Below are 27,169 nucleotides of genomic sequence, written 5' to 3' on the forward strand. Positions count from 1 at the left end.
TTGATAAAAATTCGCCCATAACTTTTCGTGTTACCTATAGCGGAATCAAAACAATAGAGGGATGCCTCTTTATTAGTCAGCCACTGTCTTTGTCTCTGCGGGGCTGCTAGAATATACACACAGGAGTTCATCCTCCTTAAAAAGTAATTAGTATCATGCCCAATATCTATTTAATTGTTCCTTACCCAATTTTCGACATTTTCTGAACATTTCATGAAAATGCAACCATAACTTTTTGAGTCATATTTCTAACTAGAAGAGTCATTAACAGACAAACAAACCCCATTGACATTACCTCCTGGCAGAGAGTAATGTTGATTGATTAATGTTCCATTGATTTATAATGACAACTGTAGTAAGGTTTAAAGATTTTAGTCAAATGCGCATGTTATATTTGACATTTTTAGGGCAAAGAAAATCCCAACCCCGTTTGCTTTGAGCTACACTTAATTGTGTGATTACATTGGCAATCTCTAAAAAGATAATAACCTGACTCAAATGCCAACATTGTGGTGCCACATTGTAATTTCTTTGTAATAATTCTTAGAAGAATGTCTTCCTTGAATGTTGATCTTGTGAAATATTCATGGATCATAAGGTACTTTTGTATTAATATAATTACATAAAAGACATTTAGATGACTGATGTGGTTGCAGTTAAATAGCTCCTCTGTTGTGCATTTTTTTTGCTTTCTTTCCTGTGCACTTCTCTCTATTCATACTCTCCACCCTTATCTCGAGCTGTCCTTGTTCCATGAAGTCTTTGTTGACTGTAAACGTGGGCCAGGAGGTCCTTCTTGCGAAAGAAACCCCAGCACCATAGTCCACATAATGTATTTTTAAGACATAATTGTAAGAGTACAAAACATTTTGTATGACCGAGGTGCCATACTGAGCATATTTGGACTGATATCAGTCTTGAAGTGTCAGTTTAGTCCGTCAGTGTCGCATGTTATTTGTCATTTGTGAAGGGAAGGGAAGAGAGAGGTTGCATTGGAATATAAAGGTCAATCAGGTCGGGCCAGCATTTTCTTTTTTGAACCACTCTTATCTGCCACTCACCAACCGACAAAAAGGAGACAACAAGTTTGGGACTTTAAGGTGCTCAAATAATTCTTTGAAAGCCAGTTAGCACTATTGAGGATGTTTTTGGTAACCACCCAATGACCTTATTGTGGGTTTTGGAAACTGAATAGCGTCTCAAGAGTCACATGACCAGCAAGTCAGTTGAGTATGAGTTAGAAATAACTGGTCAAATCTTACCCATTGCTGCCACTAACAATCATTTTCGAATGACTAATCTTTCGGCTGCAGTAGGAAGGGGATTCATATGGCCCCATTCACCACGGTTTGCCTGACACATGAAATGTGACAAATTGGGGTGAGGCGTGCACTATGTACTTTCTCCACCAGGTGGCAGTAGAGTGTAGAATATCTTAAAATGTGTTTTGTGGAAATTCCAGCTTTGACCACAATGTCAGTTGCTATGTAGAGTGGCGCTTTTCATCATTTTCAGCTGACTGCATTTCAAAATGATAAACAGACCATTTTTCTCTCACTTGACATCCACCCAGAAATGGGGCCATATGAATCCATTCCCTTCTCTACTGTACTTTTTCAAATAGTTGACCTATCCAAACGACTAATAATAAAAAAATAAAAAGTGTGTTTTTTCCGCTCTGCCTATTAATGAATTGCGCTGAAAGCAGTCAGGCACACATCTGTGTTACGTTTACACTTGCATTCATGGTGGGGTTATACACATTACATCCGCAGTCTATGACAGAATTCTCATTAATATTCAAAATAGGGATGGCCTGAAATCCATATTGCAATGTATATTGCAGCCTTTTGTGATAACGATACATATCACAGTATATTGATTGACTTATAAATTATAAGAAATGTATATGTAAACCGGTTACAAAAGATTTTCCTTAGGCTTTTGACATATTCAGTAATGTCCTTCGTCATTTTTGGTTTTTGGATTATCAATCTACTTGAACATTTTCTGTTCATAGTTGGTTACTCTCTGCTGCAACCTAATTCCAGATAGACTTCTGTTTAAGTGTACAAAACACTTACTCTATTGTTTTACTACTTAACATTCAAGCATAGCTTCTTGTCTCCTGCTCTCTCTTGCTTGGTGTGTCTTATGCTTTAGCTATTCCTCGTCCTCCAGTGCTAATGGTACTTTTAGTTACTGCAATGGAGGCGAGGATTAGTAACTTAGAAAAAAGCTCTATACTCAAAAGTGTGTTCGCCTGAGCAGCCAGCTCGTCCACATAATGCAACGCTTTGAATTGCCATCAACTAATTATGATGCTATTTGCCGCAGCAAATAGCATCCTTGGGTTAAAGGGGAACATTATCACAATTTCAAAAGGGTTAAAACCAATAAAAATCAGTTCCCAGTGGCATGTTGTATTTTTTAAATTTTTTTTCAAAATTTTACCGGTCTCCGAATATCCCTAAAAAAAGCTTTAAAGTGCTTGATTTTCGTTATTTGTGATGCGACTATCCATTTCCCTGTGACGTCACACAGTGCTGCCAATGTAAACAAACAATGGCGAATAGCACAGCAATATATAGCGACAGTAGCTCGGATTCAGACTCGGATTTCAGCGGCTTAAGCGATTCAACAGATTACACATGTATTGAAACGGATGGTTGGAGTATGAAAGTATTGAAGAAGAAACTGAAGCTATTGAGCGAATAGCTATTGACGCTATTCACAGCCATAGCATGGCCGAATAGCTGCGTTAGCATCGCCGGTAAAATGTGCGGACCAAACGATCAGGACTTTCGCATCTTGTGACACTGGAGCAACTTAAATCCGTCGATTGGTAAGTTTTTTTTCGCATTAAATGTGGGTTTAAGGAAACGTAATATAGTTGCAAATGCATCTGCAGGTTATCCATACATCTCTGTGCCCGTAAATAGCATGTTAGTATCGATTAGAGTAGCATGTTAGCATCGATTGGCTGGCAGTCAACATCAACAAAATTCACCTTTGTGATTTCTGTGACTTTATCGTTGCAAATGCATCTGCAGGTTATCGATACATCTCTGTGCCATGTCTGCTTTAGCACCGCCAGTAAATAGCATGTTAGCGTCGATTAGCGTAGCATGTTAGCATCGATTAGCTGGCAGTCACGCCGCGACCGAATATGTCTGATTAGCACATAAGTCAACGTAAACAAAACTCACCTTTGTGATTTTGTTGACTTTATCATTGCAAATGCATCCGCAGGTTATCCATACATCTCTGTGCCATGTCTGTCATCGCCGGAAAAATGTGGAGCCACTTTGGTACATTCAGTGGGGGTCTGGCGGCAGACACTTTCACATCTTCGGGCCAGTGGTGCAGCTTGAATCCCTCCCTGTTAGTGTTGTTACACCCTCTGACAACACATGATGTCTCCAAGGTTCCAAAAAATAGTCGAAAAAAACGGAAAATAACAGAGCTGAGACCCAATGTTTACAATGTGTTGAAAATGAAAATGGCGGCTGTATTACCTCGGCGACGTCACATTCTGACGTCATCGCCTCCAGAGCGATAAACAGAAAGGCGTTTAATTCGCCAAAATTCAGCCATTTAGAGTTCGGAAATCGGTTAAAAAAATATATGGTCTTTTTTCTGCACCATCAAGGTATATATTGACGCTTACATAGGTCTGGTGATAATGTTCCCCTTTAAAAGATATTTTGCAGAACTGTGATGATTTTCCTCTTTTCGGACTTGGAATACTGGATGCCTGTGTTAAACGGTGCCAAAGTGTCAAATCAAAAGGTTCACGCATTTGGGCGTGAGCTTATATGCATTTTAAGATGACCTGAATTAGGGTTGGGTAATATATCGATATACTCGATATATCCTGGGTTTGTCTCTGTGTGATATAGAAAATGACTATACCGTGATATTCGAGTAACATTCTCACACAGTTGCTTTTAGCTGTGGGCATTGCACTGATTCCCACTCTTTCTTGTCTCTCCTCACAGAGACTCAAACCAAGCGCACCTTCTTACACACGTCAAGTGTGCAACGTCGCACGCTCTCGCGGAGCAGAGAGGTAGCGACATGGTAACATTAGCTGTGATGCTAACGGTGAGGTGCGGGTGGTAATACGAGAGAGAGACGGTGCGAATCTGGTAACAAATGGAGCAAGAATTAATTCCTAAGAAAAACAGCACGGAATCCATCGTCTGGGGGTGGTTTGGCTTCAAGCGGGAATATGTTCAACATTTATGCGGCAAAAGCGTTGCAACAAAAAGTAGCAGCACTGCTAATGTAGCATCATTTGAAAAGTCACCCGCTAGAGAATGAAGAGTGCTTGAAACTCTGCATGTTAACATTCCATCTTAAAGCGGGAATATGTTCAACATTTATGCGGCAAAAGCGTTGCTACAAAAGGTAGCAGCACTGCTAATGTAGCATCATTTGAAAAGTCACCCGCTAGAGAATGAAGAGTGCTTGAAACTCTGCATGTTAACATTCCATCTTAAAGCGGGAATATGTTCAACATTTATGTGGCAAAAGCGTTGCTACAAAAGGTAGCAGCACTGCTAATGTAGCATCATTTGAAAAGTCACCCGCTAGAGAATGAAGAGTGCTTGAAACTCTGCATGTTAACATTCCATCTTAAAGCGGGAATATGTTCAACATTTATGCGGCAAAAGCGTTGCTACAAAAGATAGCAGCACTGCTAATGTAGCATCATTTGAAAAGTCACCCGCTAGAGAATGAAGAGTGCTTGAAACTCTGCATGTTAACATTCCATCTTAAAGCGGGAATATGTTCAACAATTATGCGGCAAAAACGTTGCTACAAAAGATAGCAGCACTGCTAATGTAGCATCATTTGAAAAGTCACCCGCTAGAGAATGAAGAGTGCTTGAAACTCTGCATGTTAACATTCCATCTTAAAGCGGGAATATGTTCAACATTTATGCGGCAAAAGCGTTGCTACAAAAGGTAGCAGCACTGCTAATGTAGCATCATTTGAAAAGTCACCCGCTAGAGAATGAAGAGCGCTTCAAACTCTGCATTTTAACATCTCCGGCTGGTGCCACACCAACAAAAAGCCGAAGCAACTATTTCCAGATCAACACCGTATGAAAAAAAAAAAAAGTCAACAACAGGAGATAACGTCCGCACGAACCTATTATGCAGCTCATTTTCATTTGACAGTCATTGAAATATCTTGTGAAATCATGCACAAAAGTGAACTCTATTTTTTTGAATTATTGTAGTGGCGTTCTGTGCAAAAAGTACACTTTAATTTAGGGGTGTTTTTATATGTCATCTTGGCGACATCATTTACAAAAGTGCACTTGTAGCTTGTTTTAAAATGTCTCTGACAATTTTGCACTTTCTGTTCTGAAATGACAATGTCTGTGCCACTGCTTAATAACTGTTTAATAAATATAGTTTTGGTAAATTGACTTAGTTGTGATTTCCCTCTCTGCATGGAACTTTAAAAAATGAGCATATAATAATGCAGTATGCACAAGAATGTTTTTTAATGTAGACACATAGAATCATCATACTGGTGTGATTATATGCATCAAGTGTTTATTTAAGGCTAAGGCAAAATATCAAGATATATATTGTGTATCGTGACATGGCCTGAAAATATCGAGATATTAAAAAAAGGCCATATCGCCCAGCCCTACCCTGAATGCTGCATTTTGCATTTAATTTTACCATAGGACAATTTGTGACGTCACAGATTGACAGATGTACATATTTGGGCATCGTAGTATCTGCTGCTGGCCACCCTCATCCCCCTCTGCTGACAGGAAACCGTAAAGTTTCAGTCTCCCGTGTTATTATCTTGACCTGGGCCGATATTCTATAAGTCAATTAACTGACGATAAATTAAAATTAACGTCGGTATGTTTTCCAGCCCCGATAAATCGCCATGTGCATAATTCAAGAGCATTCACACTTTTTGTGTGCGTTTGTACTACAGCGGAATGAAAAGAAGGAGGTGAATTATCTTGTCCTCATTAAGTGTCTTGGACTGTTTGAGCAGCAACGCGATGTCACTGGCCGGCGAGCATCCCGTAGTGCAACTCATTAGCATGTAGCAGCTAACATGGACAAAATGATCACAAAACCAGATGCTACTGCACCAATGTGGGAATATTTCAGTTTAAACCTTTGGAACAAGATGAGCATTTTTTAAATGTGCTGTCCTGTTGTCATGCCATTACTCGGAATCTGCCGAACTTAATTTTTTTTCTGCATATGACCTTTTTAATATATCTGTTTTAACTGTAGTGTTTATTTTGTGAAATTGCACTTGTGTTTAAAAATGTTGTAATAAGATTGTCGGTTAAGTAATGTACAACTCGACCTCTGCCGCCATGTTTAATATTGAAGTGCAACTTTGTTTGTCAATTCTTTGTTTTGCTATTTTATGTATTATTATGATTGTGTATATTTGAGCCCCCCCCCCATCCAAGTACAATTTCAACCTGCAGCACCTGCAATGAGCAAAGTCGTCCAAAAGATGGTGCCATAGCTCAAACACTAACACACCTTTTCAGTGTCTCTGTTGAGTAATATGAAAACTGCTAAATACAAAGCATTATGGCCGTTGGTGAAGAAAAATCCTTAAATTAGAATCTCCGTTTTATAAGCCGCAGGAGTCAAAACATTGGAAAAAAGTAGCGGCTTATAGTCCAAAAAATGCGGTATGTACACTAGATCAGTGTTTCTGAACCCCCATTTTTTTCATTTAAAACACTTCCTTGGAGAGTGTTAGGTTAGAAATCTTGCAAAGGTTTTTGATTTTGATGCTTTAATAACTTAGTTTATCGGAAAAAAGTAGCGGCTTGTAGTCCGTAAAAATGCGGTACGTACACTAGATCAGTGTTTCTCAACCCCCATTTTTTCGACATTTAAAACTCTTCCTTGGAGAGTGTTAGGTTAGAAATCTTACAAAGGTTTTTGATTTTTATGCTTTAATAACTTAGTACTAGTAAATTATACGACCATAAACTGTCGGAAAAAAATTGCGGCTTATAGTCCGAAAAAATGCGGTGTTTCTCAACACCCGTTTTTTCGACATTTAGAACACTTCCTTTGAAAGTGTTAGGTTAGAAATCTTAAAAAGGTTTTGGATTTTCATGCTTAGTACTATCGGAAAAAAGTAGCAGCTTGTAGTCCGTAAAAATGCGGTATTTACACTAGAACTCTCGCGGCTGTGATGGAGCCACTATGGATTGAACTTTCACAGTATCATGTTAGACCCGCTCGACATCCATTGCTTTCGGTCCCCTAGAGGGGGGGGGTTGCCCACATCTGAGGTCCTCTCCAAGGTTTCTCATAGTCAGCATTGTCACTGGCGTCCCACTGGATGTGAATTCTCCCTGCCCACTGGGTGTGAGTTTTCCTTGCCCTTTTGTGGGTTCTTCCGAGGATGTTGTAGTCGTAATGATTTGTGCAGTCCTTTGAGACATTTGTGATTTGGGGCTATATAAATAAACATTGATTGATTGATTGCAGTGTTTCTCAACCCCCATTTTTTCCATATTTAAAACTATTCCTTGGAGAGTGTTGTTAGGTTAGAAATCTTACAAAGGTTTTTGATTTGTATGCTTTAATAACTTAGTACTAGTAAATTTTACGACCATAAACTATCGGAAAAATGTAGCGGCTTATAGTCCGAAAAAATGCGGTGTTTCTCAACACCCATTTTTTCGACATTTAAAACCCTTCCTTTGAAAGTGTTAGGTTACAAATCTTACAAAGGTTTTGGATTTTCATTCTTTAATAACTTAGTACTAGTAAATTATACAACCATAAACTATCGGAAAAAAGTAGCAGTTTGTAGTCCGTAAAAATGCGGTATGTACACTAGATCAGTGTTTCTCAACCCCCATTTTTTCGACATTTAAAACTCTTCCTTGGAGAGTGTTAGGTTAGAAATCTTACAAAGGTTTTTGATTTGTATGCTTTAATAACTTAGTACTAGTAAATTATACGACCATAAACTATCAGAAAAAAGTAGCGGCTTATAGTCCGAAAAAATGCGGTGTTTCTCAACACCCATTTTTTCGACATTTAAAACACTTCCTTTGAAAGTGTTAGGTTAGAAATTTTACAAAAGTTTTTGATTTTCATGCTTTAATAACTTAGTTCTAGAAAATGTACGACCATAAACTATCTGAGAGAAACTGGAACCAAAACAGAGCCAATTATATTACATATTGTATGCCGCATTTGAGACTGATCTTTTTTTGACAGTGTTTAAAATGCGTTAATCAAACCTAAACAAAAAACCTGTCTAATGACTGCATTAAGCTAAGATTTATTTTGGTGATTTTGATGTAACGATTGTCAACATCAAATCATCCATCCATCCATTTTCTACCGCTTATTCCCTTTTGGGGGCGGAAGGCGCGGTACACCCTGGACACATCGCCACCTCATCGCAGGGCCAACACAGATAGACAGACAACATTCACACTCACATTCACACACTAGGGCCAATTTTAGTGTTGCCAATCAACCTATCCCCAGGTGCATGTCTTTGGAAGTAGGAGGAAGCAGGAGGAAGCCGGAGTACCCGGAGGGAACCCACGCATTCACGGGGAGAACATGCAAACTCCACACAGAAAGATCAAATCATGTGTGTACAAATTTCCATGTCGATTAATTTGCGTTAAAGACTGTAATCTTGAATAACCAATCCATATTTATTTTTTACGTATTTATGCTGTGTGGCATCAGATTCTTGCAATTTAATGAAGCCCATTTGAGTCCCTTGTGAGTAGACTTTCTTTCTATTGCACTTTTCTTCATCAGAGGTCAGACATTAGTTTTATGGAATACAGCTTCACACACAGATGGGTATAGTTCCGTTATTTTTCAGTCCAAAAAGAAAACCTAGATGCGTGCAGGGACTTTGCAAGACCATTTGCGTTCAAATAAACATGTAATAGGAGTAGGAAACCGACTAAATACATCAGATGTAAAGTTCTTCTCACTTCAGGGCCTCTGACATCAGAGGATGAGCGGTAGCCATCTTGAGCCTGCCTGCAGTGTGTCTTTCTCTCTGCTTGCTATCCTGCAGACACAATGACATTCCTCTCCAGCGAGCTCAGCTCTTTGTCGGAATGGACCTGAAAACACGCACGTGCCTCAAAGCTGGATAGTGGACTAATGCTTGCACCGCAGTCTTAACCTATTTTATCTTCATCATGTATTGATTGTGGTGTTGTCATTGCGCCATAGTCTACCTGCTGCTATTGTCCCCTCTCTTTAAAGAGCAGGCCTTCATTTGAAATCATTGGGCCATTATTTATTAAGATGGTACGAGATGAGAAGATCTTTTTCAATATGGATGTCCTTCGATGCCTTTGTTTTTGGTCAAATTTTGGAAAATTCCATCCAGTGAACTCTTTCCAAAGTTATGTTCTTAGCCTGAGCGTTTTTTGCCTTTTTGTCGGACTCCTTTATATGATGTCACAGAGTGCGTAATAATCTTCATAGCACCTTTTTGTTTTTGGATGTTGTACTGCGTGTCAGTCTGGTACACCAGAAATGGCTTTGAGACTTCAAATTGATTGTTTTGGACTATGCTAGTGTTTTTTTTTTTGGTTGTTATAGAATATACTAGTGTTTTTTTGGTTGCCGTTGTGGACAATCGATGGTAAGTTATAAGTTAAATTTGTCATGTTTCAAAATGTAAGGTTTTAATTTAGGTCTTTCACAGATACCCATTTGAAATGTAAAAAAGCCAAAGAAACACAAATACTTGAAAATATGAAGTCTGTAGTGGCTGTAGATCATCTGTATTTCAGTTAGATTTTGTTTTTTTTGTCGCTATAACCTTTTACTTTTGTGGGTATAATCACTTTGAGGTTTGTGAAGACCTTTAAGGTGTTTGTGATTAATGGCTAAGATCAATAAACTTTGATGAGCACTGATACCTTGTGAAATATAGCCGTTTGAAATGCATAAAAAGGCCGGTGGCATGATAAATACTTTGACATATAAAAACTCAAGAGGCCTGACTGAGATCAACTGTCTTGTTTTTAATAACTTTGGACTGCAATTTCCATGGAATTTTAGTTCTGTTTCCAAGTTCTTTAACTGCCATTCACGTTCCCAGTTATAGTGTATACTGTTGGAGTAGTAGGTAGGTCTGATTTTGAATGGATGGGTACTTAACACGTGTCGATAGTTTCCTGATGTGATGGCAGTAGTTGTGATACTGACGTGTAACACAAATGTAACCTTTGGATATTTGCCTCCTTGATGACATGAGATGGTAGCAACAACCAACAGTTGAGGACGAATCCTCTGCATCTAATCAGCTTAATGCGGGCTTACTCAAAGGTCCTCTTTCAGGCGAGGCAGCTGCAGTCAGTGTTAGTGGAGGGTGTGACCGTTGGCAGCGCTCGCCGATGCAGAGAGACCGGTTGGTGATTAACAAATGTCAGTAGACTTTGGAATCTGGGAAGCCCAGTCTGATGGCTTTGTTCTGCTCTGCTCTCCACCAAAGGTCTTCCAGGTTGCTCCGTCACGCTCCTTGCTCCTCCCACCATTTCCCCGTTGGGCTTCTGCTGCCCCCTTCCCGTGCTCTCCTGAGGGCTGCGAAGCTCCCAGATAAAGAAGTTCAAACATGCCTCGCATTTTTAGACCCTCTTGTGGAATGTCGTTGGCAGGAGTGGAGAGGCTTCTCAGTCTTGATTTTCTTTCCACAATTGGTTTCTGCGCCTCCTTCCACAGAAAGCAAAATTCTGCCTTTTCTGTGAAAATCTCCTGATGCAAGAGATAATGTCCTGAGAAATGAGAGGCGGAGTTAGGTTGGCGAGATTGTGAGCTTTCTGCTGAGCTTGTGTACATCTGGCAGATAGATTTCTGTCAGCACTTCTTTCCGTGACAGGCTGCCCTGCCTGCTTTTTTTTTTTTTTTTTTTTTGAGGAAGAGGATCAGGTCCGTGGGTCCATGTTGTGCTGCTGGCTGAACACCTAAGTGCACATAGTCAGCTCTTAAAATGGCTGCCCTTGAAGTTCAGCTCAGAGGAGGATCTGAGCAGCTCAGTCACCGCCTGTCAGAGCCCCAGCTGACTAGATGAAAGCACTTGCACAATCTCAGCCATTAACTTGGTGTGGCGCTGGCAAGACTCAGCCAATTCCAAGCAGATGGTGTCTTTTTTTTTTTCTTCTAAAATTATTCTCTTGATGCCCATGTCAAGAAAACTGGCATTTGGTAGCAACATGGTGGAAAACAGTGTTGAAATGCCAAGAGAGCAGGGTGGGGCTGTAACCTGACTCCAGAACAATGGATCCTCTGGTTGCTCAGGGACATTGTGGCAGCTCGGTCTGCTCACATGGACTACACTGGCTTGATTCTGCAATTGTGTCAGTAGATGGACTGCTATAGTACTAAAGCAATATTAGCAAAAACATCAATTGTTGAAAAACTATTGATCCACGAAAGCCTGTAGCATGGATATTCATCTAAATTGTTTTGGGGAACACATGTCCAGAAATCTAAGAATTGGGGGGGCAGACTTCTCCATTTGCTGTTATTCTTATTTTGTAGATTCCTGAGAACCAGCATCCTCGTTATTTGATTTCCGCTTTGAATTGGCTATTTTGACAGTGTTACTAAACTGCCCAAAAGTTAGTTAAAAATCCTCTATATGACAGTGCGCTATGTTTTTAGGAATCTGCTGAAAAAATGTTAGTCTCTTCCAAGTTTTTTTTTTTAAATGAACTCGTGGGCTGGTCCAGTGTTGTTTGTCCCCCCGCCAATTGAGTAGCTCTGACTTAGTCTACTTGACAACCTTTTCTCTTTTATACATAATGCCAATGCAAGGCTTGGACATATCATCAAATTGCTCGTAAAAGATCCTCTGACAGGATCACTGTGATGTTTTTAAGAACTTAGTGCAAAAAAAGCTAGTAAAAAATCCTCCTTGACTGGAGGACTCTGCTGTTTTTAAGAACATACTGCCAAATATGCTAGTCAAAGATCATCAACAGGAAAGAGTTCTAGTATTTTTTAGGAACCAATTCCAAATTGCCAACTGAAAATCCGTGGGCTTGTCTGATGTCATTGCTGGGATGGATTTGGCCTGCGGGCCCCCACAGTAGGATATCTGCATTATTACACATACATCCTGGACACATTACACAGACATGTTTTTAATGTTTAAAACTGTCCAGTTAAAGTCAGAAATGTGTTCACTCTAAACGTTTTTTTTTTTTATTAAACGGATGCTAATACAATTTTGCATCATTTATTCCATACAGTACAGTCATTCATTCACCATAATACAGTTTAGTTTTTCTTACTTAACCATAATACAGTTTAGCTTTTCTTACTGTTGTCATAACAAAACAGACCTTGTGTAAAAATTGTAATTAACCAAACAAGGCGCAGTATTGCTTCTAGCTGTTGTTTGACCAGCCTATAGAGAAGGCTGAAAGAGGGAAAAAAATATCTTGCTTTATTTATTGAGGACTGTTGATACAATCGGATGGAATATTGGGCTCTAAATACTGTTCTGTAGATCTGCTGATCTCCAGCTGTTGCTTATCCAAAGGTAATAAAAATGGGATAAATCAGGCCATAATCCCCTCTCGGTCCCTCAATTGTTCCTGGTATGATGCTTTGCTAAAAACGAGACCTTCTTAATGGCATTTGCTGAATCCTTCATGTTTCGTACCGCTCCATCTTGAGTTATTTCAAACTGGACATATATGATTTTACTTCCTGAATTCAGAGTTTCTAAACTTGTATTTCAATGCCAGTCTCGATTTGAACAGAAGAATTTCTGAGGATTTAACGCATCTTCCCATAGCCAATGATGTACGGCAAACTATTTTGAGACTAAAACAACAGTGCCTTTACCTGTTGTCGCCAAGCAGTCCATTTTGCCTCAATAACTCGTAGATGCAATTTACAATGAACAGAATTCTCAGTGATTGATTAAGCAATTATATGCCAATCGCTTAGATTACAACATGCTTTTTTTTATGATTGGCACAGTATTTTATATAAATGCTTCCTACACTGCAAAAAGTCAGTGTTCAATAACAAGAAAAAAAATTACAAAAATAGTATTTTACTTGAACTAAGCAAAATTATCTGCCAATAGAACAAGAAAGTTTGGCTTGTCAAGACTTTCCAAAACAAGTAAAGTTAGCTGACCTCAATGAACACAAAAATACCTTAAAATAAGTATATTCTCTCTAATAACAAGTGCACTTTTCTTAGTAGAAAAAAAATGTCACCTTTTTGCTCAATATGTTGAAAAATATTCTTAAATACGTAAATACTAGTGCCATTATCTTGACATAATGATATGTGCTTGGCATCATGATTTTTTTTTTTCATGCTTGAAGTAAGAAATTATTACTTTAAAAAAGTAGTTTTATACTTGAGTGTTGATGACTTAGCTTTGCAACACTTGATATTCCAGTTTCAAGCATGTTTTACTCAATATAGGTTAGGCTTGGGCAATTATTTTGATTCAGGGGCCACATTTAGAGAAAAAATAATATGTGTCTGGGAGCCGGTATACCTATTTTTAGGCACACTAATACAAAACTTCGCAATAATTTCTGATTGAATGCTAAAAACATTATGTTGAAAAATATTCTTAAATTAAGTAAATGCTAGTGCCATTACCTTGACATAACGATATACGCTTGGGATCACAATTTTTTTTTTTTTCATGCTTGAAGTAAGAAATTATTACTTTAAAAAAGTAGTTTTATACTTGAGTTTCGATGACACAGCTTTGCAACAGTTGATATTCTAGTTTCAAGCATGTTTTACTCAATATAGGTCATCAAATGTCAGCAACAAGCTGTAATATCTTACTGAGATCATTTAGAACCAAAACACTTAAAACAAGTAAAACACTCTAACATAAAATCTGCTTAGTGAGAAGAATTATCTTATCAGACAGAAAATAAGCAAATATCACCGTTATTTGAGATATTTCATCTTACTTAGATTTCAGTTTTTACAGTGTAATATCTGACCTCCATTCAAAAATATATTCTGTAGTTTCTATTGGATCAATTGGCCAGCTTTAATCAATTACCTAGCTTTTTCTTGTTTTCTGAAGTTGTCAAACGTCCCTTGGAGACCTGACAACCCACTATCATACAGTACGAATGAAGGATACTGTGGATTTCACCTTCTAAGGAGGATGTGACCATTATCATAGACACATTTGGTTCTGTGTGGCCTTTTAATCATACAAATAATCCATAATATATCCTTTATGTACACATGTTCTTTACTATGTGTCACAGCAACATTATTCCTTTTTGTCACTCCGACTCGAAAATCTGATTCAAAGATGCAGAGTTTTGTGAAGATGTTTTTTGGCTTTATAATGATGAATGTTTAAAAGTGTTACATTTTACTGGCCATTAGCTTGAAAATATATGCCATTCTTCTTGTTCAAGCAATCATGTGTTTCACGTGGCTCTTTCTTGTTTGTGAGTACTTGTATTCATGCAATAAGATGTGGTTTATTTCTAAAACTAAGCTAGAAAATGAAAAACATTCACAAAATGTTTTTAATGCAAGACATTGAAGCCTCCGAGGACACTTGAGAAATCAGTAAAAAAAAATATATAATTTTGTCTTTTTTTTGCAGGTTTACCTGACTTTCCAGGGAGTGCTTCCCCTGTTCAGTGATGGAGGTACTGCACTGTGATGGCTGTGACTTCCGCGCCGAGTCGTACGACGACCTGAAGACACATATTCAGGAAGTGCACACTGTCTTCCTCCAGCCGGCGGATGCAGACGAGTCTGACTCACTAAAGGACAACAAGGAGGAGGAAGAAGAAGAAGATGATGATGATGATGAAGATGAGGAGGAGGAGGAAGCGGCAGCAGAGGGGGATAAGCATGACAAGGATTACACACGGACTAAAGATGGAACGAGTATGCCTCCCACATCAATTTAGACGTTACAGTTCATTTGTTAAGTATTTGGACTCAGATCTATGTAAAATGAGCCTTGCTTTATTGAATAGCATAAATATTGATTTAATTGGTGCTGCTTTTTAAACTGTGAAAGTAATTCCTAATATATTAGTTGAAGTGAATTTGAATTAAATTATATTTATACAACGCTTTTCTCAAGTGACTCAAAGCGCTATACTGAGATATAATATGAATACAACATAATCATGAATATAATGAATATTACAAAAAGTAAATAAATAATTGTAAAATTTGTTCCTCATTAATATGCGAAACTTTACAACACTACATGACAGTACATACAGAAGCTCACAAAACCCCTCATATTTCAGCCACCATTATATTACACATTTTAGATAATCTTTTAAATTATGACTAGATATTTAAGTTTTATTTCTTCATTTTGAAGCAAATGAAAATTGCACACAATTTCTTGCCACTAAGCACATGGACACAATCTTGATTAAAATAACACATTGCTTTAATAATAAGTGTTTTAAAATTGTTACCACTTTGACATCCTGTATATCTGTATCCCAATTGATCATGCTCATACTTAACTGTACTTTAAGAGATTTAAATGCAATATATCATAATTTTGATCATTTAGTTCAGCTTTTTTACCTCTTTGTTAGCTGATGGTTTACACTTCACTGTCTTTTGTTTAGGTCCCAACTCTGCTGACACCTCCAGCAAGGCATCACCAAAGCCACCCGCTGAAACCCATCTGCTATTTTACCAGTGCAAGTTCTGCGTCCGTTACTTCAGATCAAAGTCGTTCCTGAGAAACCACACCAAGAAGGTGCACAATGTTGATCAAGAGGGCGCAGTATCACCGATCTCCTCCAAGACCGCCCTGGAGCACAGTGACAATTCCAAAGTTTTCTCGTGTCAGTATTGCACATACAAGTCGCCGCGCAAAGCGAGGATGATAAAGCATCACGTTATGTGTCACAGCAAGCATCATGTTATGTGTCATAACAAAGTTCCTTTAGACAGTTCCAGAGTCCCTTTGGAGAATGCCGAGCCAGACAAGGAGTTGGACTCACCCGACACACTCATGAGGGGGACGTTTGCATGTGAATGGTGTGACTATCAGACTAATCAGAAGGCCGGTTGGACTAATCACGTGTTCAAGGAACACAGCGACCAGGTCAAGGTAGTTTCCTGCAATTCTGAGCCAGAAGGGGATGCAAGCGCAAACTCACCCAAAGCGGATACCCCATCCCAAAGCTCGAGTACATTAAAGACAGCTTTGACTGATGGATATGAGGAGTCCCCGGAGAAAACGCTTAAATCAGCGCAGAGTGGCACAGAATCACCCATCGCTAAGGAGGTGGTGAACAGTGGATTTGAAATGGATGTCAATGTACTGAATGAGGAAGACTCCAGGAGCGGCTCGGAGGAAGATGAAGACTTAGGTGATATAGATGATGATCCCAACTACACTGGAACGCTGTCTGCAGACGCAGAGCAACTTTTATCGGACGAAGACAATAAACTGCTGGAGACTAAAGGAGTACCTTTCAGAAAGTACATGAACCGTTTCCAGTGTCCCTTTTGCTCCTTCCTCACCATGCACAGACGAAGCATCTCGCGTCATATCGAGAACATTCACCTCTCTGGTAAAACCACAGTATATAAATGCGAAGAATGCCCGTTTATTTGCACCAGCCCACATAAATTAGGCGCTCACAAACAGACCCACAGTTCATCAGACATGGAAACCATGGACCTGACAAGTGATAGTCCAGAACCTCATAATGACAGTGCAGCAGAGTCCGTTAACGGGGGCAACATTAGCAGAATAAATGGGAAAAAGATAACCAGCACATTAAACGACCAGCAAAACCCTCATCGGTGCACGCTTTGCAACTACTCTACCACCACTCTGAAAGGTCTAAGGGTCCACCAGCAGCATAAGCATTCCTACTGTGATGACATGGATCCGACTGTCTTTGAAAGCCAGTTGGCTGACCAGTTGGACGCTGACGTAGCAGCCTCGCCGACCCGTCTACAAAAAACACAAACCTCAATTTTAGGGCTCTCCACCAAAAAACCCTTAGTAGCCGGGAAAAGGGCAAGAAAGTCCATCAACGATTTACCCTTGGATTTGTCTTCAGTGAAAAAGCGAACTCGAATTGACGAAATTGCTAGTAACCTTCAAAGCAAAATAAGCCAAAGCCAGCAGGACCTGATCATCAACCTGGATGACATGGATGATGAATACACGGGAGACCAGTACACGAGTGCTGACAATGTGGACCCAAACCATAACGGCAATAATGCCATCTTCATGTACAACATACAGCAGCCTCATGCAAGGGAAGTGGCACATAAAGGTGGCAGGATTGGGAAAAGAAAAAGCGATCCTAAATCCAAATCCAGAAGCCTACCGCTGTCTTTGACTCTTTCTGATGATAGTGAAAACATTTCAGGTGATCTCATGGATAGTAAGGAGACCACCCATGAAAACAGCCTCTATGCAGAGGAACCTGCACGTTTCTACTGTAAACACTGTGATTACCACAACAAGTCTGCGCGTAGCGTCAGCACTCATTACCAGAGAATGCACCCTTATGTAAAATTCAGCTTTAAGTACATTCTGGACCCTGAGGACCAAAGCGCAGTCTTCCGCTGCTTGGAGTGCTACATTGAATACAACAACTACAACGACCTACATCAACACTACATGGATCACCACCCGGAAGCAAGCAACGTGCTCAATTTCAACCAACCCAATCTTGTCTACATGTGCCGCTTTTGTTCATACAACAGCCCAAATGTCCGAAGCCTCATGCCTCACTACCAAAGAATGCATCCCACGGTGAAGATCAACAATGCCATGATCTTCTCCAGCTATGTTGTGGAGCAGGCCCACAAGACTTCTGAATCCCAAACTCTGAGGGAGATATTAAACTCCGGCCCCAAAAGTTTTAACTCCGCAAGCTCCACTCCTAGGTCCTCATCAAGTCCAGTGCTAAAAACTGTGTCTAAGACACCCGAAGCAGCAACAGAGAAAGATCCCCTTAAAGAAGCAGTGGGAAGCAATGTCGTTGTATATGATTGTGATGTGTGTACTTTTTCTAGTCCCAATATGCACTCTGTTTTGGTCCACTATCAAAAGAAACATCCAGAGCAAAAGGCATCTTATTTCCGTATACAGAAAAGCATGAAGGTTATCTCTGTCGATCAGCCCGTCGCCAACTCCTCGTTTAACCTGAATACGTCGACCCCAGCAAAACAATCAAGTGCAGCACTGTATGGTTCTGATGAAGATATGTTCTACTGTAAGCACTGCGTATACAGCAACAAATCTGTTGTGGGCGTGTTGGTCCATTATCAGAAGAGACACCCTGAAGTAAAAGTGACTGCCAAATATATCAAACACGGTGCCCCCACCGCCGGTTTGATGAAACTGATAGATGAATTGCAAATAACAGCACCTAAACAGTTAGTGACGCAGTTCCAAAATAATTGTCACAATGGATCCAACAACTCAAGCCCTAAACTTGGAGAGAAATGTGAGGATGAGCTTTTCTTCTGCCAGCATTGTGATTATGGCAACCGAACTGTCAAAGGAGTGCTCATTCATTACCAGAAGAAACACAAGGAAACTAAGGCGAACGCCGATCTCGTCCGTCGTCACACTGCGGTTGTACGGAGTCAACGTGAACGTGCCCAGTCGAGCAGCTTCGCTTCCACCACAGTTGCCCCAGCTCCTCCAGCAGACGATGAAAACACTACATTTTTGCGTGCACTCAAGTGCAGACAATGTTCCTACACATCCCCGTATGTGTACGCCCTCAAGAAGCATCTGAAGAAGGAGCACCCCACTGTAAAAGCCACAGCCTTGACCATTTTACATTGGGCTTACCAAGATGGTATCCTGGAGGCTGGCTATCACTGCGAGTGGTGCATATACTCCCACGCCGAACCCCAAGGCTTGCTACTCCATTACCAAAGACGTCACCCTGAGCATAATGTAGATTTCGCCTATATGGCCAGCAAGCTGTGGGCTGGGCCGGAGACCATCGAACATGGGGGGAACCTTGAAACGAAACATTACAAATGTCGGGATTGCGCCTTTGAGGCCTGCACAATATTTGACATAACAAGTCACTATCAGGCAGTGCACCCGTGGGCAATTAAAGAGGATCAATCTGTCCTTTTAGATATCATTAACGGAGAAGCCGCGAAGAGCCCCAAAGAATCGTTCAATTCTATGGAAGACGATTGCCCTCTGTACATTGCCATGCCGCCTCTGGAGAGCAGTCCCCATGTCCCTCACCCACGTCTTTCTATATCCACTAATCCCTATCAGTGCACTGTGTGTCTGTCGGAGTACAACAGCCTCCATGGCCTCCTCACCCACTATGGAAAAAAGCACCCTGGCATGAAAGTCAAAGCAGCAGACTTCGCACAGGAGGCCGACATCAACCCCAGTTCTGTGTACAAGTGTCGCCACTGTCCCTATGTCAACTCCCGTATCCACGGCGTCCTCACTCACTATCAGAAAAGGCACCCGTTAGTGAAAGTCACAGCAGAAGACTTTGCAAACGATATCGAGCAACTTGCTGAGATAAAAGAGGCTGAGGACAAAAATAAGACTCAAAGGCAGGGTTATGGTGCCTACAGGTGTAAAATGTGCTCATATACGCATGGGACGCTGGAGAAACTCAAAATCCACTATGAAAAGTATCACAATCAGTCTGCCACCGAAATTTTTACACTGGGTTTGACAGATGTCTCAGTCGGCCAAGACACAGAGCCCATTGCAGAATGCAGTGCCAGTCATATATCAAACACAGCCAAAGTCCAGGAGCCTGGTGAAGTCGACTTTACTCTATCGCCGTTACCCATCAATAAGCCGGAGAAGCACGCCATATTCAAGTGTCAGCTGTGCAAGTACTTCTGCTCCACTCGTAAAGGCATCGCTCGCCACTACCGCATCAAGCACAACAATGTCCGCGCTCAGCCGGAGGGTAAAAACAACGTCTTTAAATGTGCTCTGTGCTCCTACACAAACCCCATTCGTAAAGGTTTGGCAGCGCACTACCAGAAGCGTCATGATATTGACGCCTACTACACCCATTGTTTGGCTGCTTCCAAGACTATTAGCGAGAAACCCAGCAAAGTGACGATACCGCCGCCATCGGAAAGGGAGACCTCAGAGATGAGCGAGGAGCTGCGTTTGGCCGTAGAGAGTCGAAGGTGTTCTCTTTGTGCCTTTCAGGCATTCAGCAGGAAGAGCATTGTGGCACACTACATTAAACGCCACCCTGGTGTCTTCCCGAAGAAGCAGCACGCCAGCAAGCTTGGTCGCTATTTCACGGTCATCTATGCCAAAGATCCAGAGACAACCGAGGATAGTCCTGTAGAAACAGAAATGGAAGATAAGGAGCTGCTGGAGGATCCTCCAGAAGCCGAGCAGAATGGTGTCGGCGATTGGCTACCATTTAAGTGTTTCAAATGCTTCCAGTTGTCCTTCAGCAACGGCAGGCTGCTGTCTATGCACTACAACGACCACCACAGTGTCGACTTCAAAAGGGACTTTGCAATGACGCCGGACCCAGTAGACGAGAGCTCAGAGTGGTTCAACTGTTCGCATTGCGAACTGAAGTTCCTGGCCCTTCCTGCGCTCGCCACACATCTGCTGAATCACAATGAGGAGTTTGAGAAGAGGGCCACGAGGCAGGAGAGGAGGAAGCAGCTTCTCAGCAAACACAAAGAAGATGTACCACAGAGCAAGACTGAGAAGGTAGGAAAGCACTGTTTGCTGCAATGCAATTTTTGGGGATGGCAGATGGGAAAATGAAAAAGGACCTTTAATGATTTTAAATTTAAAACACTTCCTTGCGGTTCACATAATGTTATGGATATGCTTCGGTGTAATTTTTGCCTGCATTTTGCTCCACAGTCACTTTTATAACCCATTTTAGAGTGTTTCTGCAAGATGTTTGTTTGTTTGTGGAGGTTTTCTAATATTCTTCTCAAGGCATTCAATCGATTGGTTTCTATTGGAAGATGTTTTGCCGTTCATCCGAGTAGGCTTCATCAGTTCGTGCTCATAGGCTTTCATTGGTCAGATCTGGTCCAAAGGTTGGTCCAATCTAAGTCTATGAGCACTAACTGATGAAGCCGACTCAGATGAGCGGCGAAACGTCTTCCAAGACGAACCAAGCAGTTCAGTTACGATCTATTGAATGCTCGGACATGACCAAGAGCTTGATGAATGAGAACCTTCATAGACATTTTCCGATATTGCAAATGAAACCATGTCCCACCCTCTCCAAAAGTATCAAAATTATCTTTTGAAAATGTACTATTTTTAAACATATATATATATATATATATATATATATATATATAAATATATAGACATATCTTTAAGTAGTCAGCGTTATTTTGTATTACAGAAAAATATATCCAGAGTCACAAAATTAGGTACATCTGCACACTCGCCGATTGATTCAGACTCTGCATAAAAATTCATGCTTTGACAGCATTTATGTCCACTATAAATTGGTGTTATTATGCGCAATACAAAATTAGATGAATAGAATACTAAAGGAGGATATAGCCAGACTGTAGAACCCTGCAAACAGACATCCAAAACTGTGTTCAAGTGCATGCCAAAAATTACAGCAACTTTATGATTTGACGCTTTGGTGACATTGTTTAACACTGGTATCCAAAATGGTAACAACATTTGTTAGTTAAAAAAGACAAAATTCAACATAGTTCCTCTTAAAGAAGAACACAGACAAAAACACATGCAATGACTGTAATGCAATCGCTCGTTGTCACCTGTCATAATGAAAATTTAAATACTGTACTCCAAAATCATCAGCTAATTTAAAAAAACAGTAATTTCCCACATGTATTTAAAGCAAGTAATTTATCGTGCATTACAAATAGCAAAAAAGTAAACGAGAGAGAAAAGAATTAATTAGTTAATGAAAAGCGTTTTTATTTTGTGTAATAAAAGAAATGTACACGCATGCCGAACCGGAAAGGTTTCCTTAAACTACTTCTGTGGAGATTTGGCTCTGTGTATAAAATACAGTTAAAACAAAATCGACTTGACAGGCAGGAGTTTGGCGAGCTTAATTCTTTATTGGCCCTCAAAACAAATTAAATTAATTCCTAATGAGATATTTTATTAGGTATTGCACTAATTTGTTTTGTCACCTCTAACACGAAGCTAAGATGTTGTTCAGCATATATTGATATATACATTGGGGGTTGTGGGGGTAATATGATGTTAATGAGGGAACACTGAAAAGCTTAAAATAGTTTTAGAAATGTTATTGTGTGCAGTGAGAAATGTCCAATCATCCATGTGCTGGTCGGTCACTCTTTTTGCATTTGCAGTTGTTTTTTCCCAATTTGGCAAAGAAAATCCCTCAGCATTAATACAATCCTATGTTTGGGAATATTGTTGAAATATTTATCATTCTAGCTTTTTATTGTTCATTACCTGATTCAACAAAATCAACAAAATATCTGCAAATTGTCAATTGAATGCATCACTTAAGCTGTTCATTCGCTTCTTTATTGTCAGTGGGTGTATAACACATAATGAGATTTGAAATGATTACTATCAATCTGCTTTAATGCATGTTTGATAAGTTTGTCGATATAAACTCAATTGAAAAAGAAAAACATTTTGCGTGCCTCAAACACCTAACATTTTTCATTAGCACTTTTCTTAAGTCATTTCAAAACAGGTGATAACAACCTCAATTGTTTGTAAAACTGTCAAACAAAAGCCTTGTAAAATACACATCACTCTGTTTTGTCACCGCCTTGTCATTCACAGGAAAGCTGTGCAAACAAAACTCCCGAAGGGTTCAGGTGTAACTTCTGCATGGAGGTCCATTCTACCCTCCGAGCCATCTGCAATCACCTGAGGAAGCATGTCCAGTACGGAGAGGTCAAAGAGGGACATGTCAAGGTAGTCCAGATTGCATGATATTATTTACTTACCTGTTGTAACACATTCTAGTCAAATATGGATATTTTTGTTAAATAATACTTTTTAGGTGGCGTTGTACAAAAAAATTAAAATTAAATAGAAATATAAACTAACGGCAAGTAAGAGGTGGCTAACAATGCATGTAACAGGAGTAATCTGTTGTGCCCATAAAGCCCTCTAAAAACATTCAACGGTACCTGAAAGGTGATTGTTATACTGTAGTCCATAGTGGATCTAACATAATAGTGGGAGTCCAGTCCGTAGTGGATCTAACATAATAGTGAGAGTCCAGTCCATAGTGGGGCCAGCAGGAGAAGTTGAAAAGTGTGATGAGTCTGGAAAAAATGACATAATTTGTCAATAATTCATTTCACTTTTATATATAGTCTTGTGGGGCTAATATATGGAAAAATACTGTTTTTCCCTCAAATTTAGTGGGTGCGGCTAATATACCGGTGCGCTCTATAGTCCGCAAAACCGTATATACGTTGCAGAATGATTTACACAGAAGAGTTCCTGCATAGGTTTATTTACATACCCTAATTGTTTCCGAACGATGCCTGTAACGCAGCAAAAAAACGGCTAATCAAAACAGAAGTAATTTTTAAGGACCCACTAGCTGCGGGAGCTAGCTCTCCTCTTAGCAAAACAGGCTCAATACCTCCACGGTGATGTCTTGTTGAACATAATCAGGTTTTTTTTTATATAAAAAGCCATTTTAAGTTGAAAATACTAACACAGACACTCAAACTTGTATATAAGCTAATGCTAACAACGCTTGCGCTGGAATGAGGTTTCGACTTGTCCAGGGTGTAACCCGCCATCCCCCCAAATGCAGCTGAGATAGGCTCCAACACCGTCCGCTACCCCAACAGTGACAAGCGGTAGTAAATGGATAGATGGATAACAACACTTCCTTGATTACATTACGATAGCGCATTCAAATGTGCTTAAAAACATTCCCAGAGACATAACACAGGGGACGGTTTAATTATAATTATAAGCAGTCTTAGTTACATTGTTCAATATATTTGTTGTCGATGGATAGTAGATTGAACCACACCTCCGATTGAAAGCAATATTGTAAAGTAGAATTTGCTATGGATGGCTGGAAGACGTAACAGCACTTCTGATTGAAAGCACTAAATGAAGGAACACTGCAGTACCTGCAGTGAGCAAACTCGTCCAAAAGATGGCGCCATAACACAAACAACAATCCATAAATTTACCAAACCTTTATAAGCTGCAGGGTTCAAAGTGTAGGGAAAATGTAGCCGTGTACAGTCCGGAATTTATGGTAAGTAAACTCTTGGATTTAATAACTGGTTGACCCCTTTTTAGAAACAATAACCTCAACTGAACATTTCCTGTTGTAGCAGATCACAATTGGATACGGAATACATTCTCGACGGGACTAATCCTCTTGACAAAACTGTTGAGGTTCAGCAAGATTCCTGGGATGTCTGATGCTCACGCCACCATGCTTTTCAGTTAGGATAAGGTTTTGATTTTGGTGTTTTGTAGTGTAATGTAAAAATGGACCCCAGAGTGTCAGCTAGAGACTTAAAGAAATCACTAGCACATGCCAACATCTCTGTTGACAAATCTATAATATGTAAAAAAAATTAACAAGAATAGGGTTCATGGAAGGACACCACAGAGGAAGCCGTTGCTGTTACTCGTAAGCTGTCTAAAAAGCAAAAACAGAAAGCTTTTGCTGCTTCAAGGCCTGGACATCTTGTTATCATCAATGGAAAAATGAAATCGGAAGTTTATCAAGATATTTTGCAGAATAACTTTGACGCCATCTGTCCAACAGTTGAAGCTCAAAAGAGGATGTGTTGCAACAGAAAACTTTACTAAAGATTAATAACCACAGAACGGTCTCGAGTGGTCCAGTCAAAATCCTGACCTCTTCCTGATTGAGATGCTTCGAATGACCTCATGAGTCAGGAATTCCACTAAACTGCAACAGTTTTGGAACGAGGAATGGTCCAAAATACTTCCTGATGGTTGTGCAAATTTGATCTGCAACTTCAGGAAATGTTTGGTAGAGGTTATTGCTTCCAAAGGAGGGTTAACCAGTTATTAAATCCAAGCTTTCACTTATGTTTACCTCCTTGTCCTGTGAATGTTTACATGTGATGTATGCTCAGGGATGTGCCGATCCATCAACCAACGATCATTATCAGTCGATTTTTCATAAAGTATGTGATCGCCATTGCCAAATAATGGCTTTTAAAGCCGATCACAAACTCAGATCTTCTCTGACTAATATTGTATTTGATTTTAGTCCCCTGGCTGTACAGCTAGCAGATAATTGTGTTTCCATACGCATTGTAGCCATACACGTTTGTAGCTGCTCCCCTAAGTTAATATTAATCACCTCCATCACAGCAAAAAATTATTAATTATTGGATGTAAATATAGTTTCAAATGTACATACAGGTAGCCTAAATAGCATGCTAGCATCGATTAGCTGGCAGTCATGCCGCGACCAAATATGTCTGATTAGCACATAAGTCAATAACATCAACAACACTCACCTTTGTGATTTCGTTGACTTTATCGTTGGGAATGCATCTGCTTTGAGTGTCGCAGGATATCCAGACATTCTTGCCATCTCTGTCGTAGCATCGCCGGTAAAAACCAAACGAGGGACTTTCGCATCTCCTGACAATGGAGCACCTTAAATCCGTCGACCGGTATTTGTTTGTTTGGCATTAAATGTGGATGGAGGGAAAGGCTGGATGTAAATATAGCTACAAATGAGGCATAATGTTGCAATATGTACACAGCTAGCCTAAATAGCATGTTAGCATCGATTAGCATGCCGGGCTAATCGATGCACATTCTACGTAAATCAACTTGAATCCGTCCCTGATCGTGTTGCTACACCCTCCGACAACACACCGACGAGGCATGATGTCTCCAAGGTATCTGAAAACAGTCGAAAAAACGGAAAATAACAGAGCTGATTTGACTCGATGCGTCTGATGTGGTAGGGAAAAATGGCGTTGAGTACCGATGTGAGGTCATGTTCTGACGTCGTCGCTCAGAAAGGGATAAACAGAAACATGTTTATTCCCCAAAATTCACCCATTTAGAGTTCGGAAATCGGTTAAAAAAATATATGGTCTTTTTTCTGCAACATCAAGGTATATCTTGACGCTTACATGGGTTTGGTGATAATGTTCCCCTTTAAGGTACAAAGTACTTTGACACTATTTCCACATTCACTCATTTACACACACATACATTCATAAATCATAAATTTGTGCTGTTGACACCAAGGGTAGTATTAGTGTATGATCAATACTAGAGCGATTAGATACTTTAATTTTTCGCAAAATTATTTATTTTTTTCGTTTATGCTTCCAAATTTAGGGAATACGTATACCTACGGTATCAGCCAAACTCAATTTATGAATGATCGTATCGGAGTCGGCAACATAACTCCCTGACTGGAACATCCTTAGTTATGCTCAATAAAAATAAGAAAACATAATTGTGTAGTATTTATTCTTGTCATTTAGATGTCTTATGACCAATTTATGCATACATTTGACAAATTCCAAAGGGTTCACATACTTTTCGCTACTACAACTTCACCCTAAAACATAATTTTTTCCCAAAATTCCTACAGGAATATATTGCAAGTTTATGGACAATCACTAGATTTACTCAGAAAAGTATTAATACATAAAAGTTTGTATTAATTAACATAATCATAATAATATTCATAAGATATTAAACACTACTTTTTTTCCATTTATGTATGTGGCTCAAATTTGTTAGTTAATGAAATTAAACAAATATAATTGTAACTCCACTAATGTACACTGATTGGTTGTCTGACAACCAAACCATGCAGTGATCTTTCTTTTTTACTTGTACTTCATTTGGTTTTGTTAGACAGCTCCTGTGTAACCATTTGCCAGCCTAGAAGAGACAACATGAGAGCAGGGGGAGGAGAACAGAGCGTAAGAGCCCTAACTTTTAGATCAGCGGAGGGTAATGGTTGAAAACATTAGTATTCCAGGGAGACTCCGATCCGGCCTGGGGATATAGCGCCACAACCCAACTTCTTTGTTGAGCAACACGCTTCACTGTAGCTCCATTCTCATTTAGGCTTTCTTTTTCTGTTCATAACGGGATGGCAACTTTACTCTGGAGATGGAACTTTTTTTTTTTTGTTACATGAAGAGCAGGG

General features: G+C 39.8%; 1 protein-coding gene across 4 annotated transcripts in view; it reads left to right on the forward strand.

The window, feature by feature from the left end:
* Nucleotides 1–27,169, forward strand: part of znf462 (zinc finger protein 462) — a 91,129-nt gene that overhangs the window by 37,189 nt on the left and 26,771 nt on the right. For 3 of the 4 annotated variants that reach the window (XM_061876455.1, XM_061876451.1, XM_061876452.1), the window contains exons 2-4: nt 14,644–14,933; nt 15,644–20,736; nt 22,801–22,935. In XM_061876455.1, coding sequence (XP_061732439.1) covers nt 14,684–14,933; nt 15,644–20,736; nt 22,801–22,935 — 5,478 coding nt within the window. In that variant the 5' untranslated portion in view covers nt 14,644–14,683. The remainder of the gene's footprint in view (nt 1–14,643; nt 14,934–15,643; nt 20,737–22,800; nt 22,936–27,169) is intronic. The other variant, XM_061876454.1, reaches the window with a different exon arrangement.

Source organism: Nerophis ophidion, linkage group LG17 (assembly GCF_033978795.1).
Source record: "Nerophis ophidion isolate RoL-2023_Sa linkage group LG17, RoL_Noph_v1.0, whole genome shotgun sequence".
In the NCBI taxonomy this organism is placed as follows: domain Eukaryota; kingdom Metazoa; phylum Chordata; class Actinopteri; order Syngnathiformes; family Syngnathidae; genus Nerophis; species Nerophis ophidion.